The sequence below is a fragment of the Myotis brandtii genome, unplaced genomic scaffold (genome assembly GCF_000412655.1).
Source record: "Myotis brandtii unplaced genomic scaffold, ASM41265v1 scaffold300, whole genome shotgun sequence".
Lineage (NCBI taxonomy): Eukaryota > Metazoa > Chordata > Mammalia > Chiroptera > Vespertilionidae > Myotis > Myotis brandtii.
Window position 1 is genome coordinate 2,756,978 of NW_005361459.1, and position 15,290 is coordinate 2,772,267.

Consider the following 15,290-nt stretch of genomic DNA (forward strand, 5'->3'; position numbering starts at 1 on the left):
GGCCATAGGCCAGGCTGAGGGCCCCCCCCCCCCGAGTGCATAAATTTTTGTGCACCAGGCCTCTAGTTATAATAATAATATTCCACTGAATAGATATAGCATAGTTTATTTTATTTCCTGTTGGTGGACATTTGGGTTACTTATAAGTCTTTTGCTATTATAAACAATAATCCAATAAATAGCCTTATGCATTCATATTTTCTCATAAGTAGGGTACATTCATAGTTAAAGTAACAAGCTGGTACATGCACCTTTAATTTTGGTAGCTGCTATGTTATACTCCTGAGGTAAATGGGTTAGAAACCACAAATGAACCCGCCCACAGTGTATGAGAGTTCTTGTTTTCCCTGGGCTTTGCTCTCAGATGTTTTTGTTTTTGCCAGTCTATGGAGTAAAATATGATAACTGGGTGCATTTTTATCTTGCAGTTTTTTAAGTAAACTTTTCATTTGCTTAAGGATCATTTTTCTTTCATTTTCTGTGACTGTCTTAATATTATTTGCACATTTTATTTATTTTTTATTGAATTTATTGGGGTGACATTGGTTAATAAAATTATATAGGTTTCAGGTGTACAATTCTATAATATATCATCTGCATATTGTATTATGTGTTCACTGCCCAAAGTCAAGTCTCCTTCCATCACCGTTTGTCCCCACTATACCCTCTTCTACCTCCCACCTTCCCCTCTTTGCCCATTTTGAAAATACGATTGTTGCTCTTTTTCTTACCTACTTCCTAAAAGAATAGCAAAGGCTCTTTGTTATTCTTGTTCTTGTTTTAGGAAAACTTTCAGGGATGGAGAAGCAAGTTAGAGTAATTGATGGAAGGAGCAAAAAAGCTAAGATACTAAAAAATGGCTAAATATTAAATAAAATCAAATATCCTTAATCTACTTCTTGTTAAGTTATAGATATTGGGCTCTAAATGATTAGTTTTACCTAAAAATTGTGTAAGACCTAAAAAATTTTATAATTGAGGAAAAAGCCTCTCACAAAGCAATGTTAACATTGCCACCTATCTTTATTATTCTTTTTATTTGAAAAGACTTAACAATTATAATAAGAAATGCTTTAAAGTTGTTTTAGAATTATTATAACCCTTGAACATCACATTTTGTTTTTATTTTTTTACATTGCAATTCTCATTTGTACCTATATTAAATATTAGTATCAAAGTACATATTAATTTTCTCATAATTTTGACTAATTTCTTATTTAATAAATTTAATAAACATTTATTCATAGAACTGATTTTTAAAATGACTACTTTAAATGTACTATGATTTTTAAGGCATTCCCTAATTTGGGGCACCTAGGTTGTTTTTATATATTTGCCCTTACAAATAACACTGCTCTGAGAATCTTTCTTCATTTGTCTTTTTCCTTCGTTGAATTATTTCCTTAGGATAAATTCCTGAGTAAAATCGTAAGAATAAAGAGTATGAGCATTTTCATAGATCTTTATATGTATTACCATGTTATTTTCCAAATGTCAAGGGTATTAGAACTGCACAATGAATGACGTGAGGGATCCAGGACTGGCCAATGTCATTTAAAGAAAATATTCTTTTAGTAGATAAAAAACAGTATATCACGATTATGTTCATTTTCATGTCTTTATTTAGTCAACAGCTTTCTTTTTTTTAAGGTTTTCATGCATCAATATAAATTACTCTGATGTGTTTTGCCTCGCTCTTCAACTGCTCTCCTAGGCAGCTGAAGTTGGCCAGGAGTTGTGCACACATTCCTGTGACCCCGTTGTTCCTGTGGTTAAATGGGGGGGTGGAAAGGGAATAACTACTATTTGTAATACTTTAAACAATAAAAAAAATATTAAAAAAATGCCTTCCCCTCCTCCTCACTTCTATGTTCATTCCTACTCAGGAACAGGGGCACTCTGCAAATTAGCCAACTACTTGCTCTTCTTTCACACAACTTCCCTCCTACTACTGAGCCAGTCTCTTTTTCTGTATCTTTCTTTTGTGAGCTCATTTAATACTTTTATTCATTTATCTTCTAAAGAGATCATTCAATGAGGCTCACACTTATAGCTCTATGACTTCTGTTGTCATACGTCTGTCCTTGTTGTTTTAGTTATAAACTAGGGGCCCAATGCATGAAATTCATGCAAGGCCCTGACTTCATCCGGAAGGTCATCTGGATGGTCGTTCTGCTGTTCAGTCTAATTAGCAAATTAGCTCTTTATTATATAGGATGATTAGTTTATAAGGTGGTGGCACCTGGCCAGAAGCTGATCCTCTCCACAGGGTTTTACCTGCCCCAACCTTGCACTCTCTGTGTTTCCAGAGTCAATTCCTAACCCTTCCTCTGCTGCACCTTCACCTTCACTAGCCATGAGGTTCCTTCAGTCTGGAATTTCTTTTCTCTTTCTCCACATTTTGGATCTGTATTAGTTTTTTTATGCTGGGTAAAAAAAAAAAAAAATCAGTCTTATACTTAGTGGTTTAAAACAGCACACATTTGTTATGCCACAATTTCCTTGCATCAGGAGTCCAGGTACAAATCGATTGGGTCCCATGCTCAGTGTCTCAACAGGTTGAAATAAAGGTGTCAGCAGGGGCCCTAACTGGTTTGGCTCAGTGGATAGAGCGTCGGCCTGTGGACTGAAGGGTCCCAGGTTTGATTCCAGTCAAGGGCATGTACCTGGGTTGTGGGCACATCCCTAGCAGGGAGTGTGCAGGAGGCAGCTGACCGATGTTTCTCTCTCATCAATGTTTCTAACTCTCTATCCCTCTCCCTTCCTCTCTGTAAAAATCAATAAAATATATATTTTTTAAAAAAGGTGTCAGCAGGGCTGTGTTCTCGTCTGGAGCGCAGGATCCTCTTCTGAGCTCATTCAGGCTGTTGGGAGAATTAATTTCCTGTGACAATGGGAGTGAGGTTCCCATTTCCTTGCTCAGTTCCTTGGGGCCTCCCTCAGGTCCTGCCACATGGCCCTTTCACTTCATGGCAGCTCCTAGTCAGCAGGAGGATCTCTCTAGTTTGCTAAGGTGGACTCTCATAGAAAGTAACCTCAACATAGGAGTGAAATCCCATTCCATTCACGGGTCTCACCCACACTCCAAGGGAGAGGTTTACACAGGGCAGGGATCTTGAGGCCACCTCCACCTACCTAAGATCCTGCTCATCTTTTATTGTGCAGTTGAAATTATGTTCCTTTCGTGGACCCTTGTCATAGCCTCTTCAGCAGTCAAATTGCTCTCTCACCTTCTTCCTACAGCAGTGCCTGTCTCAAGTCTCCTGTCTTACTCTGCCTTAGTGTTCATGGCCTTGCCATATCTGAACAGCACACTTCACCTTTGGAGTGAGTAGTACACCTTGGCTTGCTCGCTCTCAGAGTATTGTTGAGGTGGCTCCTCTGAGTAAGAGTTGTATTTTACTGTTATTGACAGTTCTTGAAGGTCTGGCACACATTTTCTGAATGTTAATGGTCCACTGTGGCATGTTTTGAACACATTTGCCTGTCTAGTAAGCCACTTAGGGACTTTGTAACCTGAGCATAGTTATGTTTGAATCAGGACAAACAAGGATTACAGAAAAGTCATGTGTCAGAGACAGAAACCAGGGCTTAAAAGAGCCTAGAATCTAGTCAGAAATGAGTCAATATTAGAGACAGTATGAGTCCAAAATGCCTCAATGAGAGCAGTAAGGAATGTGGGGAGCAGGAGCAATCTAAGGTTGGGCATTGCCTTGGATGTCCCCACAGCTCCTCCCCAGTGCCTTGCCACTAGTAGGCACTCAACAGTGTTACTGGTTAGTTACCAGGAAGTAGTATGTGCCTGTGAAGGCTTTATGATTTTTAAGTCAATTGTTTTATTTTGTTTCCTAATCATAGCTGGTGCTCAAGATAAAATTGGCTGGGCCTTTGGCCTAGGATTAGAAAGACTGGCCATGATCCTCTATGACATCCCTGACATCCGCCTCTTCTGGAGTGAGGATGAGCGCTTCCTGAAGCAGTTCCATGTGTCTGATATCAACCAGAAGGTGAAATTTCAGGTAAAATAACTTGCAAGAATCAACTAAATTAAAAAAAAAATGTTTGAAAGAATGGTGGGGGTCATGCATTTGAAAATTGAATTATTGAATTTAAAAATAATGTGAATTTGAAAATAGGTTTTTTATAGAAGTCCATAAACATCCCACAGGAGTTCATAAACCTTCAGAAACTGTATGTGGAAAAACACTTATCAAGATTTTTAGTCTAAGCAGACAACCAGTTTTGGGCTTTCTTGATCATTTTATTATCGATCTTTATATCTGATGATACTTTAAAGTTTAGTTTTTCTGATCCTATATAGACACATTAGTTTCTTATGATTAGTTTGTAATGCACACCTTCTTCATCATTTTACTGTCACTCTGTGTCTTTATATTAAAAGAGTTTCTTTTGTAAGCACCATAGAGTTGGGTCTTTTTTAAAATTCAGATTTAATTTGAGTGTTGAATACATCTTACATTTAATATAATTACATGGGATATTCTTGGACTTAATTCTGTTAACCTTTTATTCCCCCCCCCATTTCCCTCTTGTATTCTTTATTTGGAAATTATGGTTTTTGTGGGGGATTTTTGTTTATTTTTATATCTCATTTTAGTACCCTTATTGCTATTTAGTTTCACCATTTTGTATTATTTTAAGCGGTTATTCTAGATTACAATATGCATAATTAATTCATCTCACTTTACCATGAGTAACTATTATACAACGTCATGAAACAGTTAACAACTTTACAATAGTGTAATTCCTTTTATGCCTCCTGTTTTTTTGTATTATTGTCATATTTTATTTCTCCATATATTATAATCTCACAATATATTGCTCTATTTTCTTCATATAGTCAGTTATCTTTTAAAGAAGTTTAAAACTATATTGTTTATATTTCCCTTGATATTTACCCCACACTGATTTTTCCTTCTGCTGATCTTGATTTTTCTTTGTGATTATTTCCCTTAAGTCTGAAGAACTTCTTTTAATATTTCTTGCAGTGCAACATGAATTTTTTCAGCTTTAGTTTGTCTGGAAACACCTTTGTTTAACGTTTATTTATTTTATTCTATTTATTATTATTTTCTATTTTTATTTATTTCAGAGAGGAAGGGAGAGGGAGAGGGAGATAGAAACATCAATGATGAGAGATAATCATCGACCGGCTGCCTCCTGTACACCGCATGCTGGGGATAGAGCCCGCAACCTGGCCATGTGCCCTGACCAGGAATTAAACCAGTGACCAAGATTTTGTGCATGGGTTGATGCTCAACCACTGAGCCACACCCGCCGGGCTCACCTCTATTTTTTAGGAATATTTTCCTTGGATATAGGTTGTCACTTCTTATGTTATTTTTTTTTCCTTTCAGCTCTTTAGAGATGTCATTTCACTGCCCGTATCCTTTTAGTTTGGTTTTCAGCAGTTTGACTTATGTGTGATTTTCTATCTGTTATCCTCCTGAGGTTTCACTGTGTTGGATTGTCTTTCAACCTCCTTGAAAATTCTCCTCTACTCTCTCTTCTAACAATTATACTCCTTCTTTCTTTTCCTTTTCAGACTGTAACTTCATGTGTGTCAGACCATTTGGAATTATGCCATAGAACTCATGCTCGGGGTTTGTTTTTATTGATTTTTTTTTCACTCTGTGCTTTATTTTGGATAGTTGTAAGTCTTCTCTCTGTGTTTACTAATTTTTTTCTATTGTGTCCAGTTAACCATTAGGCTCCACCAAGTAATTAATAATTTCAGATATTTTACTTATTTGTCTATAATTTCTACTTGCTTTCCTTTAAGAATTTTGATTACTCTGATGAAATTCTCCATCTTCTCACCCCTTTTGTACATTTTTCCTTAAATTCTTAGCATTTTCATAATACTTATATTAAAGTCCTTGTCTATTAATTCCAACCATTTAGTTATCTATTATTCTCCTTGTATTCTTTTATTTTTTCTTCTTACGCGTCACATTTTTTCTGCTTTTTCACTGGTTTTACTTTTGAAATTGTGTTTAAAAGAATACATAAGCCTTACACTTTCTCCTAGGAGGCGACTAAAGGGATTAGGCCAGATTTCTTATTTCTAATCAGGAACTAGATTTCCCATCTGATTTGCTCTAGATGGTGAGATCTGGCCCTGCAGAAGTTTGTGATCTCTGCATGTGAAATGATAAGATCTCTCTCTGCTTTCCACCCAGTTGCTAACTTCTTCCACACCAGTCAGTGCTTGCTGAGCAAAAAATATTATGAAGGTGAATTGGCTGGCAGTGAGGACTAACTGTCTTCCCATATTCCAATCTGCCACACCAGCCAAGGACTGGCTGATAAAAGTTTGGCTAATTTCTCCTCTCCAGTGAAGTTTCTTTACCAAGAGCAGGCTAGCTCTTCTGACTACTCAGGCCCACATGGTGACAGCAGCCACCAATGTCTGTTCACCCTCAGAGGGCTCATCTCTTTGGTATTTCATTCATTTAGGCTTGTAGCCAGATCTCTTCAATATCTTTTATGGCAGATAACATTTATTTTTTTTAAGTATATATTTTATTGATTTTTTACAGAGAGGAAGGGAGAGGGATAGAGAGTAAGAAACATCGATGAGAGAGAAACATCGATCAGCTGCCTCCTGCACACTCCCTTCTGGGGATGTGCCCGCAACCAAGGTACATGCCCTTGACCGGAATCAAACCTGGGACTCTTGAGTCCGCAGGCCGACGCTCTATCCACTGAGCCAAACCGATTAGAGCAATATTTTTTAAGTTATTGCTTTTTCCTTGTTACAGTGGGACTTAATTTTTTTTTGCAAACTTTTGCATCCTAACCAAAAGTTAATCATTGATTTGATTCTTTGGTTTTATTTTTAATGGCCTTTTACAAATTCTGATTCCTCCCATACCCTCTTCTTTGGCAACCATCAGATTCTTCTCCATATCTATGTGTCTGTTTCTATTTTCTTTTGTTTATTCGTTTGGCCTTTTAAAAATTCTATTTTTTTTAAAGTAATCTATTTATAGTCTATAAGCAGGACCTTCTACGTAAATTTGGAATAAAGACCTATCTAAATCATTAAAAGTAAAATCTGGCTAAGGAACTAATTTTCTCTCATTTAATTTTTCATTTATTAAGTCATTTATTTAATCATCAAATATTGATGGGACACCAACCAACATTGTACAGAGCAGTGTGCTCTGTAGTGTGGTGGGCAAGCACAGATGAGTAACAGTTGCTACCACAAGTTAGTGGCTTAAGTCCAGTTTTTATTGTGTTCACAACTGTCTTCCCTTAGGAGACACAGAGATATCCAGGAATAGATATGGGTCTCTTGTATTAAGTGTCATTTAAAAAAAATCCTTTCTGCCTTCAGAGTTGAAATCAGTGTATGCATAACTGTACTATTATGTAATTTACATTGTTGCCTTTGTATAATAAACTTAAGAACTTCTGATGGGGCAGTTAGGATTTGTTTGCTGAAATCGTATATGTCTGTAAAATACTTTTTAATTTGTAGATCACAGAGAACTAGTTCCTAATTATTCACTTATAATTGGTATCTATTAATTATATTCTTGGTTAATTTCCTATTACTAATGTAACAAATTACCACAAACCTAGCAGATTAGAACAACATTTCTATTATTTTACCGTTGTGGAGTTCAGAAATTCAAAATCTGAGTGGCTAAAATTAAGGTGTCAGCCTGACTGGGTCCTTTGGGAGGCGCTCGGGGAGAATCCACCCCTTGCCTTTGCCAGCTTCTAGGGCTGTCCTTGTTTCTCACTCATGGCTCTGTACTGCCTGTTCTCTTCTCTTTCCCTCTGTGTCACGTCTCCTTCTCTCTGAACTTTTATCTCCCTCTTACAAGGACCCTTGGATGGAGCCCAGCAAGATTATTCAAGATAATCTCCACATTTCAAGATCCTTCCTTATTTACATTTGTGAACTTCTTTTTGAATGTCAGGTTACATATTCATAGGTTCCAGGGATTAGGACATCGATGCCTTTTGGAGGCCTTTATTTAGCCTATCACATATCCTTTTGTATATTTCATTTTCATCATGGCAACTTGCTTGCCTTCAGGTATCATAGAGCAGATTTGGTGTTAGGTATAAGTTATACAGATGGTGTTAAAGTGTTGGCAGTTTGTAACTATTAGTGTAGAGTGGTCATGCTTATATATATGAGGAGAATAGGAGACTCATTTTGTCACTGTTGGCTTGTCTTAAGAAAAGTACTTAACATGATTATAATACAAGACTTCCCCAGAGGGGAGGAGACGAAACTTGGAGGAAAGGTCTGCGGCAGCCATGCCTTCTTTGCCCAGAAAACTCAGGGAGCCATTTGGGAACCATATTGTGCAGGGCTGGCAGGAGGCAGAAATGTCTCTTCTCTCATCTCCCTCAGTCCCTCTTAGCTTATGCTTTAGGCTCTCTTGGCTTCTGTGGTACCTTCCTCTGCATAATCTCCACTGTCCTGTAAACCCAGCCAGCCAGCTGTGGTGGCGCTCTCTAGGTGCTGGCAATAGTCTGATTCATTACCCGAGGCCTCATCTCTGCTGTTCTTTCCTGAGTACTTGAAAACTATTGTTTAAGTCTAATAAGTAGGAAACTCAAGTTATAGTGTGGTTTTAACTCTTGGTTTTTTATTTCACTTGTTTTGAGTTTAAATGCTTGCTTTTTGTGGCTCTCTCTACCCAACCTGGATCAAGGCTTGAAATAAGTAGATGAGCAAGCTGGTGCTTTATCATGTTAGTGTTGTCTTGTTTTGGGCAAGAGATCTCTATCCCCCTTGCAGGTCCCCCTTCTGGGTTCATTCTGGGCCCTTGTGTGTATGTCTGCCACTTCCCTAACATAAAACTCACTGTTGCAGTGCATTGAATGAATTTTCAGTACTCTAACTTTTGTTCATTCTTTAAATGTTCTTTAAACAATACTGAATTATGGATTCAATATTTAGTGCTATACAGAGTAATACTGGTTATTGAAAATTATTTATTAATCAACATTGTAAATTTTATTCACATATTTTTCTTAAATCTTATTCCATGTGTGTCCATAGTTGTTCAAAAAGTCAGTCCCCATTTGATGAAGTAATTCAACAATGTTGGTTGTTATCTTTGTTTCAAGTGAAGGACTTTTATTGGCTCTCTTTTGTGGGCAGAGACTATATTTATTCCTAATCCTGGATAATATCTTAAATGCTTTTCACTGCAACAGAAGTAGGTAAGAATAGGTGGGCAGTGACATGCACACCTATCATATCAAACCTTATTCAAGATCATAATAATCATAGTTAGTGATTAACACTCAGTTAAACCTTGCTCTTTGTTCGGCATTATTCTAAAGGCTTTATATGTCTTAACTTAGTCTTCTTAATAACCCTCTGAGTTTAGGTTCTGTTATTCTGTCCATTTCACAGATGAGGAAATGGTAGCTGAGTGGTCACTGTGTATTAGCACAATGTATTGTTCATTCAGGGCTTCAAAGAGCCATTGCCTCAAGTTTTATCCTGAGTATAAAATTTATAGGTCAGTTATTCAGAGCCAAATGATTTACATTTTTCTAACAAATTCAAAGATTAGCATATAATTTGTTGAAAATATGTCATTCAGTTTAAATTATCTAATTTATGAACTTTCTGGCAACAAGCTACCTATATTAATGCTTGTCAAACTTTAATGTACCCATGAATCACACAAAGATCTTGTTACAATTCAGATTCTGACTCAGTATGCTCAATAGGGGCCTGAGATTTTGTGTTTCTAGCAAACTCCCAGGTGATCCTGATGTCGGTCCATGGTCCACAGTGCAAATCTACATAATGACGGGCAGAATCATCTTATGTGTCAAAGCTCAGCTACCTCATCTGTAAAATGAGATGATAAGGTGACATAGTCTGATCAGGTGATTAAGTACACTTTGTCTTTTGCACAATAAATTTCAGCTTATCATAAATATCACTATAATCTGATCTCTACTTTATGATACTAATCTCAAAAGTCCCTTCTTCTTGTCCTAGATTTAATTACTATGAATTTCAGAGTTGCAGTACTGTTATCCTTTTGGTTTTATGAACTGCCTAATCTCTTCCTTCCTTCTTCCTTTCTTTCATAATTTCTTTGTTTTTTGTTCACTCATTCATTCATTCTTTGCTGCTTATCAATGTGAGGGAACTGTTGAAAGAAAGTCATACAGTTCAAATGCACATTTAAAAGTTATGCTAAGTCACAGATGTGTTTATATGCTTTAAGTAATTTGCGAAGAGAAAGTGTTAATATTTAAATTGTAACTAAATAGAACTAGAAATGGTGAAAGATGAGACAGAAAGCACAAAGAATTTGGTAGGCATCAGCAGGGCAGTAACTATGAAAAGGTCTTATATGAACCCAGTCATCTCTGAGGTCAATCATGGACAGATTCCCCTGCGGAAACTGTGTCAGAGTTCATCCTTGCTCTTCCTGTAGCACCCCGCAGCAGCAGGGTGTGCTGTGTTATATGAGGACTGAAAGTTTTGAAGACCAAGGTTGTCCATTTTCTTTATTTATGTCTTCTGGCAATCGGAGTTCAGTGCACCATACATCTGTGCATTAATTTGTTTATAATAATTGCCATTTGTTGAGTGCTATGTCCAAGTCACTGAACTAAATGTGTTACCTATATTATAACTTCCATTCATCACAACCCAATGGGGTAGGTACTATAAACCCATTTTATAGATGATGAAATTGACACTTGGAACCACTCCAGAGAGCTCCTAATATTGAACTAGTAAATTCTGTTGTTGCCTAGACAGATGCACTGCTCTGGAGTCAGTAACATGAAATTGACAGATCCTGACTTCAAGTTGTTTCCTTCCGATGTAGATTTAGCAGGAGATAATTAAAAAATAACTAGAGGCCCAATGCAGAAATTCTGCCCCTTCTGCTCCTCTGCCTTCTCTGCCTTGGCCCCTGCAACCACAGTTTTGTCCGGAAGGTCATCCAGAAGGTCGTCTCGTCTAATTAGCATATTATGCTTTTATTATTATAGATATGAGGTACACTGATGGAGCTATACATAGGTGAATGTAGAATTTTGCTGATACTGACCAACGCATGTGGAGGTCAACATTTTCTCTTTTTTTAAAATCCTTTTTACTTTTTAATTCTTTAAGCCTTTCCCTGTTTCTCCAGAATTGAATTAGGACTTGTGCCTGTGATTACTTGCTAATCTCCATGGCTTGGAATAGCTCCTAGATCCAGTTTTGCTTTCGTTATCATAAACGTTGTCTGATAGAGACTTAATGCAGGATTATGCAGTGTTTCCTCATTCTATTCCCAAATAAACCCAGCTGTGAGAATCTCATCAGCTTCATTGTGTTGCAATAAAATTAATGGATCTCACATTTTTTGCTCTATTTCCATGTGCATTTTTCCCATCTCACACAACAAAGCACATAAGTATTTTTCTTTTATTGGAAAGGGTTCATCTCAGAAAAAAACTAATAGAAAGAGGTAGAAGAAGAAGTGTGGAAGATGACAATTATAAAACCTTTTATATGTGCTCTGTAATCTTTGTTGACTGCCAAATGAGGAGGGATGCAATGAGCAAGATAATGGGCAAATTTGTATTGGGAATCATTATAGTGCTTATATGTAAAGCATTCATAACAGAGCCTATTGCACAGTAAACATTTCATCCATGTTAACTATTTTTCACCACCACCACTGCTGTAACTATCACCACTATCACCATAACTACTACAAAGCAGACACTGTTCCAAGCACAGGAGACACAGTCTTTGTGTTCCCTGGTCCTTCGTGCTCGCAGTTTCCTTCTTCAGCTTGCTTTGCTAACATTGGTGTTATATAACCCCGGCCTTACGATGCTAGGTCATTTCATTGACCTATAGCCTGTTTAGACTCCTATGGATTGTGGCCCCATGTGTGTATTGGAGCCTGTCATTGGAGGCCTGCATTTATGACTGCCTTGTATTTTTGTGAAAGCAGGAGTTCTGTGATACATTTACATTTTTAGAGAAGTGCTACCACACATTTCTTCCTTATTTAAAGCACTTTTAAAAAAAATAAATAAGGAGTTCCTCAGCATCTACTTCCGCAGCTTTCTTGTAGTGTAGACAGAAGGATATGTGTGATGTAACCTTTATATGTACACACATTCAGTACCCATAATACATTGTCTTGGGTGTTAACCTTATGGAAATGCACAAGAATTTTCTATTTATAGACAGCACATTAAACCTTCAATCTTGCCAACATCTATAAAATTTGACAAATTATGTGTAATATTTCTTAGAAATCATCTGAGTAGAAAAGGTTTTGGTATTTTTATCTCTGGAATCAGAGAGATACATTAATACTGCAGAATCATCTAAACCAGATACTGATAGTTGATGGATCATAAAGTTAAAAGTTACAATTTTAGTAATCATTTCATAATGTATATATATATCAAACCATTATGTTGTACACCATAAATAGATATGGTTTTGATTTTTCAATTTTACCTTCATAAAACTGAGGAGAAAAAGTTATAGTTTTAAAAGGAAATCATCAGACCGGCCAGTGTGGCTCAATGGTTGAGGGTTGACCTATGAACCAGGAGGTTTCAGTTCCATTCCTGGTCAGGGCACATGCCCAGGTTGCGGGCTCAATTCCCAGTGTGGGGTGTGCAGGAGGCAGCTGATCAATGATTCTCTCTCATCATTGACGTCTCTATCGCTCCCTTCCTTTCTTAAATCAATAAAAAAACATTTAAAAGGAAATCACCAGAATAAAGATCAGAAACAAACCGAGCTCTGAAGGACTTGCCATAGGAAGAAAGAACATGTTGATTAAGCAACAGTGAATAGGAAACGGGTTTTTTCCAGGTGTGACTATGGAAAGTAATTCTTACAAAATTCAAGAGAGGTGCTTTTTTGCTTCAACCAAGAAAGACCAAACTCAGAATGGCTTAAATAAGAACAAAATGTCAGGAAGCCCTCAGTAATGCCAGGGCTCTAAAATCCTGAGCATTTCCCCCTCAGGCTTGAAAGGTGGCAGCAGGAGCAGCAAGCTAGACCATACAATAAGGTCTAAAGCAGAAAAGTGCCCCTGTTTCTCTTTTTTAGTGTGGGGAAAGTTTTCCGGAAGTCCTCACACTTTCCTCACATCTCATTTGCAAGGTAGTTGAAGTTAGCCTGCTGTCTTCTGATACTTATACTGAGCTCTTATCATAAGTATGACATGTTTTTGTATAATTTTACCACCAACAATGCCAGATGTGTTCAATTAGGCCAGTGATGGTGAACCTATGACACACGTGTCAGGTGACACGCGAACTCATTTTTTTGGTTGATTTTTCTTTGTTAAATGGCATTTAAATATATAAAATAAACATCAAAAATATACATCTTTGTATTACTATGGTTGCAAATATCAAAAAATTTATATATGTGACACAGCACCAGAGTTAAGTTAGGGTTTTTCAAAATGCTGACATGCTGAGCTCAAAAGGTTCGCCATCACTGAATTAGGCCCTTTAGGCAATGCTATCTCTTAATTCTGCACTGTTTTTATGAATAGACAGTCAATTATGAAATGGGATGATGGGGCTACTAGAAAAGGTATTCTATCCTAAAATCTTTTACCTTCTGCTGGCTAGTGCTTCAAATCATCCCTTAGAGTGGTTCTCAACCTTTTGGCCCTTTAAATACAGTTCCTCATGTTGTGACCCAAACATAAAATTATTTTTGTTGCTACTTCATAACTGTAATGTTACTACTGTTATGAATCGTAATGTAAATATCTGATATGCAGGATGGTCTCAGGAGAACGCTGTGAAAGGGCAGTTCGACCGACAAAGGGGTCTCGACCCACAGGTTGAGAACCGCTGCCTTAGAGTTTGCTTCTTTTAGTTTAATGCTTTGATCCCTAGTCAAATGTAAAATACTTATTTTGCCTAGAACTGACTGTGCCTATATTCATAGGACAACTGGATGGGATTAGTGGATAAGTATGTGGCTATTGGACATTTTTTCTCTGTTTGAGATTAAGTATAGAAATCAGGGCCATCATGGCACCTCCAACTGAGTTAACTGTATTGGCCAAAGAGAAAAGGGCTTAGATACTAAATTCAAGGTCAGTTACACTAGGAATGAGATCCTCAAAGTTATCAAAGAAAAGACAAGTGTATTAGAGCAACGCAAATGGAAAATTCAAGGTTTATATTCATGTCCTAGCCACCAAATAATTTACCTTACTAAATTCTTAGTCAACGCAGGTAAGGGTAGTTGTTCTGTGTCTTTAATTAACCTCATTGTGTGCTATAGGAGAAACAAATCTCTTCACTATTTCAATTAGAACTGTGCACTGCTCCTTTACACTAAGGATAAGAGGAGGATGTGGGTTCATCTGAAATGTTAGGACTTAAGATCGGCCTGTGTTTAGATAGAGAAATGAGAATTGCTTTGCAATGACACTATTGCACAGCTTTTCAAATGGTACATTTATAATGGCATTTTTACTGTGTAATCTTGTGATCTTGAAAATGAAGAATGGTTAAAGTAAGCAGTAATTTATATAGTGGATAGCTTAATTATTCTATCACTTGGCTAAGTAATGAGTCAAATATTTTCTTTCAATAAGAGGGAAGAATTTATTTTCCAAAGGGCATCCCTATGAGATTTATAAATTACAATTACAGGCTATAAGTCACTACCAAGGATAGTGAATTATAAATAGACTAGTGGCCCGGTGCACGAAATTCGTGCACATTGAAAGGGAATTAATTAGAGGAACGTAATTTGAACTCACTATCTAATATCAATAATATGTGAACGTGAGGCAGTCCGCGTTTCTGAAATTCAGTGACATGAATTTTAGCTATTACTTTGCCAAATAAATGGAATTTACAGATATCATTTAAAAGAGCATTCAGCTTAACACATTGCGTACCGCTCACGAGTTTTCTTGTGTTTCGCGCGCCATCTGTTAAGGACCGCTCACGAGTGTTCTCGTTTTTCACACGCCATCTGTTATGGACCTTCGATGTCAACACACTGTCTTGTCCACTGTGGGGCGTGGTTACAGGGTTTTGGCCAGGTTCAAGCCTCAGACTAATGAAAGGACAGGGTCCTCTCACTGCCACGTGCAAGTCCCAGCTGGAGGGCAGGGCCCTCCCAGCACAATCATAGCCAACGGCTGTGGTTGTAAGCTTGAACCTATGGTCCGAACACGTAGCCCCACGTGCCTTGTGATAGAGTTTAGGTGCATGTAGTTGAGTAGGGTTGAGACTCACGAGAATGCTGTAAACAA

General features: G+C 37.3%; 1 protein-coding gene across 4 annotated transcripts in view; it reads left to right on the top strand.

Moving 5' to 3' along the window:
- The window catches only part of FARS2 (phenylalanyl-tRNA synthetase 2, mitochondrial), a 570,273-nt gene that overhangs the window by 333,759 nt on the left and 221,224 nt on the right, over positions 1-15,290 (top strand). For all 4 annotated transcript variants that reach the window (XM_005869647.2, XM_014542407.1, XM_005869648.2 and 1 more), the window contains one exon: positions 3,859-4,019. In XM_005869647.2, coding sequence (XP_005869709.1) covers positions 3,859-4,019 — 161 coding nt within the window. The remainder of the gene's footprint in view (positions 1-3,858; positions 4,020-15,290) is intronic.